The 6,075-nt window shown below is 37.3% G+C and overlaps 1 protein-coding gene across 3 annotated transcripts in view; it reads right to left on the reverse strand.

The window, feature by feature from the left end:
• The window catches only part of LOC107598686 (phosphorylase b kinase regulatory subunit beta-like), a 70,258-nt gene that overhangs the window by 57,669 nt on the left and 6,514 nt on the right, over positions 1 to 6,075 (reverse strand). For all 3 annotated transcript variants that reach the window (XM_016290073.1, XM_016290074.1, XM_016290075.1), the window contains one exon: positions 3,262 to 3,400. In XM_016290073.1, the coding sequence (XP_016145559.1) occupies positions 3,262 to 3,400 (139 nt within the window). The remainder of the gene's footprint in view (positions 1 to 3,261; positions 3,401 to 6,075) is intronic.

Genomic DNA, 6,075 nt, shown 5'->3' on the forward strand with positions numbered 1-6,075 from the left:
ACGTTCACACACAGCTATTACACACTGCATGGAAAGCAAAAATGAAATGGCACAATAGGGTCACTTTAAAATATCTATAACTAATTCCCATTTTACTGAATATTGGAAATATTACAAAATTTAGTGAAAATATACACCTAAATATAAATAGTGAAAATACTAAGGGCCTATAAATCTACATATTTCAATGTTTTCTCTAAAACATTCAAACTTTGCTTTTCTAGTTAAAAATGACAAACATACTTGGACAGAATTGCAATTCTGCATCCTATTTGCTACCTCAAATCAATTCAGGATTGAATTGGAATTTAAAAAGGCATTCTCAGACAATATTCAAGTGTTTGGTTGTTCCAGTCTTATTATTACGAAGTGAAAGCAATACCAAACCAATGAGACACCGCCTAGAAAAGGTCATGCATCAAAACCTCCTGCCTGAACAACAAGGACTTTTATTGTGTTTCTATTAAGCTTTTTTGTCCTCGTCACAAAACGCTTTTTTCAAAGTATCTTTTTTTGTTGTTCAACAGAAATCACAGAGGTTTGAAGTGACAAGAGGCTGAATAAATGATGACAGATCTTATTCTTATTTTTGAAAGGAAATCTGCCTTCAGATGAAAGAAGGGAAGACGGTGTAAAACACAAGGAAATACTGCAAGTGAACCTCTTGGGAGAAAGTTCATTTTTAGGATGTAAAATGATTCAGAACACAAAGCTAAATCACTGAAGTAGCTGAAGAACAAGATAAATGTTGTACAACAGCCCAGTTAAAGAGCGAGCAGGGCGGTGTTTGGTCATAACATCTTGGACTCAAAGTGACTTTGAACAATCCCCCAAAAAGAACCTGGGGCTTAGCTCCAACACCTTGTTTAAGAGCATAAAGGTGAGAGTTCGTCAATTCCCCCTTGCAGAGTTTGAACATTTAACCTTTAAGCTAACCGGTATCCGGCACATCCCTGGATATTAAGTTCAGTCTAATTTTGTCTTAACTGAGCTTTGGAAACTGCAGTGTAAAAGCAGCAGTCCACTTATTTGAGCACTGGAACAAATGTATCTGGATCAATGTGCCAAACTGCACCTGATCAGTGGGTAAAGAGTTACCTCAATGTGATTAAAGCTGCCACTGATAGAAATTTATCAAATGTGAAGAGTGAATACTTGGTCTACTTGAAAAGATTTTTTTGAAAAAAAGCCTCTTACAGTATGCTCGCCAAAAATGCTTTTATTTGATCAAAAATACAGTAAAACAGTAAAATTATAAAATATTATTACAATTTAAAATAACTCTTTTCTATTTAAATATATTTTAAAAAGTAATTTATTCCAGTAATAGCAAAGCTGAATTTTCATCACCATTACACCAGGCTTCAGCATCACACGTTTCTTCAGAAATCATTCTGATATCCTGATTTGGTGTTTAAGAAACATTTCTTATTATTATCAATGTTGAAAACAGTTGTGCTGCTTAATCATTTCAATGGAAGCGGTGATACATTTTTAGTGAATACTTGGGTCTACTTGAAAAGATTTTTTTGAAAAAAAGCCTCTTACAGTATGCTCGCCAAAAATGCTTTTATTTGATCAAAAATACAGTAAAACAGTAAAATTATAAAATATTATTACAATTTAAAATAACTCTTTTCTATTTAAATATATTTTAAAAAGTAATTTATTCCAGTAATAGCAAAGCTGAATTTTCATCACCATTACACCAGGCTTCAGCATCACACGTTTCTTCAGAAATCATTCTGATATCCTGATTTGGTGTTTAAGAAACATTTCTTATTATTATCAATGTTGAAAACAGTTGTGCTGCTTAATCATTTCAATGGAAGCGGTGATACATTTTTCTCAGATAAATAGAAAGTCCAAAAAACGGCATTTACTAGTCATGAAAAATGTTGTAGCATAAATGTCTTTACTTCCACTTTTGATCAGTATTAATTTCTTAAAGGGGTCCTATTATGCTTTTTCACTTTTTCAACTTTAGTTAGTCTGTAATGTTGCTGTTTGAGCATAAAAAAGATCTGCAAAGTTACAAAGTTCAAAGTCCACTTAAAAAGGAGATATTTTATTTAACAGAAATCACTTTTCAAAAACTACAACAAACGACTCATTTGGACTACAACGCATATTTTCAACGCATATCACAAATATCGACGAATGGGACGAGACCTGGTTGAGCTGCACTAGAGAAGGCAACGAGTGTTATCACTATGTCGGAGACACGCTAGCTTTCCCAAGGCAGACGAACTTAGAAAGGTTACAATCATCCGGGTTTAAATCGCGCTCAAATTGATTTGATTTTGACGCAATATTTACACTGAATCTCGCAGGTAGCTATGGTAAGGGGCGTGACATTTCCAGAGCAGGCGCCGAGTGCTGCCAATCACAGCACACACTGGCCCAGCTAACCAATCACAGCACATTTCAGCTAACCAATCACAGCAAATTTCGTATTTCAGAAGGCGGGTCTTCATTTGATAAAGGAACTATTTGAGCCGTTCATGCCAGACTGGGGAGAGAGGTGTTGTAATAATGTAAAATACGTGAAAAATAATGTGTTTTTTTGAACAACCTTGTATGAGAGCCTGTTCTAGGACACCCCCAAAACAAAATCGAGACTTTGTAAAAGAGCATAATAGGACCCCTTTAAAAAAAAAAAAAAAAAAAACATACCATAAACTTTTGAATGGTAGTGCGTGTAAGCAGCATATTTAATTTTTTCCCTATGATAATGACACATTAATTTTCACCGTTTCATTTAAAGAGGCCTATTCTACCAAGTCAAACCACAATACTGCTTCTTTGGGCCAAATCATAGACATAAGGTCTGTGTTCACACCAAGAGTGACTCAACAACCAGTATGAATAAACATTCACATGGTTTTGTGCATAATACATCCCATCTGACAAGACAGATTCCTCTCGCTCACTAAAACAGCTCACTAACAGATATGCTTTAAGATGTTGTAAAATAGCTTGTTCAGCCTTTTGCATACCACATCACACTTACCTTACACTTATCTCTTGGCTTGTTTTGTTTTTTTAACACAAACAACTTCTTATATTCAGCATTTAGCACTTAGATATATGCAGCACTGGGTCATATTGATTATTATCTTGCTCATATTGATAACAGATTAATAGATTTTGATTCATGATTGATGAGTATACCATGCTGGTAAATGGGACCACTAGAAAAGTCAATAATATGTCAATTTATAGAAAGGTAATTGCACATACAGTACTACTCAGAACTACCTGTATGCCAATGCCAGTGCCCAGATACTGGCAGCGCAGTACAGGGAGTCTCTGACTTTAGCCTCCTTACAGGTGGAAGAAGTCTTCACTGGGAACAGACCAGTGGTAGGGCTCTGATAATTCAGAATGGTGCACTTCACTAGAAGAAACGAGAGAAGGACAGAGATAAAAACAGATTTAGTGTTACAATCAACAGCCCACAGCAACAGCATGTGCCGCCAAAAACACTTACTGGACCTTGCTGTTTACGCGTCTTTGATGAACACCTTTTCACACCTGTTATCATTGTCATCTAACATAAAATACCACAGCATTTATAATTAATTAAGCTAAATAAATATTATTGCACGTTTCTCGTCTACATCAATATAATGAGTTAAAAAAAACAGTAAAAAAAAAAGGTAACACAGCTTTATCCATCACTGTGCCCAGCTGTTAAACTTCCTCTCTCTCCACTGTGATTTCTCTTTACTAATGTATAATCAGGCTGAATAGGGCACTTCATTTTTCATCAGCACATTACGGCAGCACACATGAAGGGGACATTCATTCCGAGCCATCATTTGTTATGTAGAGTTTGGGTCAATTCAAAGAGACAGTGCCAGCAGGGCTGGGGGATAAGGAGACACTGGGGGGAATTAGTCAGAATATTAATAAACTCTTCAGAGACTGCAGCCAGGATTACTCCGACTCCCATCGGAAGAATCCCGCAATCCAGAAAAAGGGCGATAAATATGTCTTTATCTGATTAGGCCTTGTACTGTAACTGCGGTTGATGCCGGCAGGACTGAAAGGAAGACTGCAGTTTCCATACTGTTTCAGGGAGGAACAGAGATCAATTAATCTGGAGAAATCTGCCACACAGCCTGCAATTACAGCCCATTTGCTCCTGCGAAAACCTTAAATTACTAATCAAGAAAATCTCATTTGCAGTCATTTCACAGTCTGCATGGCAAATGGTGGCATCACCTGCACATTAAGTGACTTCTTTGGAGAAAAGAAAATAAGCGAAATTAAATATTATTCACACACATCTTTAGCATGAGGGATAGAATGCATCACAGCACTCTAGATGCAAATTCTTTGAAGACTGCATCTCTCTCATCATCTATCAGCATAATGCTCCTCTAAATCAACCCCTAACACTGCACACACAAAAAGTCGGTTTCCATGAGGAAGCCATTTGTATACACCGGGGGGGGGGACCACTGAGAAAATAGGTGGAGATTGAACCAGAGAGACAGAGGAAGAAGACAAAGAAAGACAGAGAAAGAGAGACTCTTTTGCCCATTAAAAGTTAAAGCTTGTATTCTACAACCTTAATCTTGTGGAGGCATGGGAAAGATAGCAGAACTGCATTCACAACAAACAGGCCGGAGAGAAGAAGAGGAAATGAGAAGCACTGAAGCATGATGTCATTACTACATAAATAGGAAAACCCAGAGAGTGAGAAAGATGAAAAATGAGAAAGACCGGAGATAAAAAAAAATGGCAATAACCTTCTACAAAAAGTTCAGAAATACACACCATGCATGTTATGTGCTGCATTCATATTATACTATATACTCTAAAAAATGCTGGGTTAAATACAACCCAGTGCTGGGTAAAATAGGGACAAACCCAGCAATTGGGTTCTAGCAGAACTGCATTCACAACAAACAGGCCGGAGAGAAGAAGAGGAAATGAGAAGCACTGAAGCATGATGTCATTACTACATAAATAGGAAAACCCAGAGAGTGAGAAAGATGAAAAATGAGAAAGACCGGAGATAAAAAAAATGGCAATAACCTTCTACAAAAAGTTCAGAAATACACACCATGCATGTTATGTGCTGCATTCATATTATACTGTATACTCTAAAAAATGCTGGGTTAAATACAACCCAGTGCTGGGTAAAATAAGGACAAACCCAGCAATTGGGTTGTTTTGACCCAGCGGTTGGGTTACTACCCAGAAGGTTGGGTTAAACATTTAACCCAACCGCTGGGTCAAAACAACCCAATTGCTGGGTTTGTCCCTACTGTACCCAGCACTGGGTTGTATTTAACCCAGCATTTTTTAGAGTGTACATATGACAATCCATCTCATAGTAAGCTGAGATGCAGTTCAGCTCTAAGGAAGAGTCTGCCAAAACTATCACTATCACGAATTATGAAACTTACATTTATTTATTATTGTAGGATTTGTCTTATAGGGAATGACATGGGGATTCACTTTCAAAACGGGATTACCCTGCGCTAACGCTGTACGTTTGTCTGCTTCAACCATGACTCATTCAAAAAGATCATTGAAATGAGAAGCATCCTCTCTGTCACTCTTCACTCTTTGTTCTCTCTCACTTCCTTCCTTTTCTCACCCTGCAGTGCTCTCATCTCAGTGTTGGCTGTCTGGGGATTTTAAATGAGCTTTAGGAACAGAGTGAGGTCTGGATGGAGGAAAGAGATTGAAAACATTGATTTCATGTATGCAGTTTCAAGAAACAAGGCTCTTCCATCACTTTTGTGGAGGATGTAACAAGTTCATTGAGTAATCTACTAATGAGCTGATGAGTTGAATAAGGTGTGCTAGACAAAACAGATAAGGTGTTCTCGAAATGTGCAAACACAACACTTTGCTACAATATTTTAAACCATGCAGCTGAAGTCTGTGTTCTTTGTATTGAACCATAAGGTCAATCTGAGATGTTTAGGCCCTCCATTGGTCAAACACCTTTTTTGCTATAAGAATTAGATAGACCGCTCCATGTTCCACTCTCCCCAGTTGGCATGCATACACTCTAAAAAATGCTGGGTTGTTTCAACCCAATGTTGAGTC

Source organism: Sinocyclocheilus grahami, unplaced genomic scaffold (genome assembly GCF_001515645.1).
Source record: "Sinocyclocheilus grahami isolate Dianchi unplaced genomic scaffold, SAMN03320097.WGS_v1.1 scaffold254.1, whole genome shotgun sequence".
NCBI classification, from domain to species: Eukaryota; Metazoa; Chordata; class Actinopteri; order Cypriniformes; family Cyprinidae; genus Sinocyclocheilus; species Sinocyclocheilus grahami.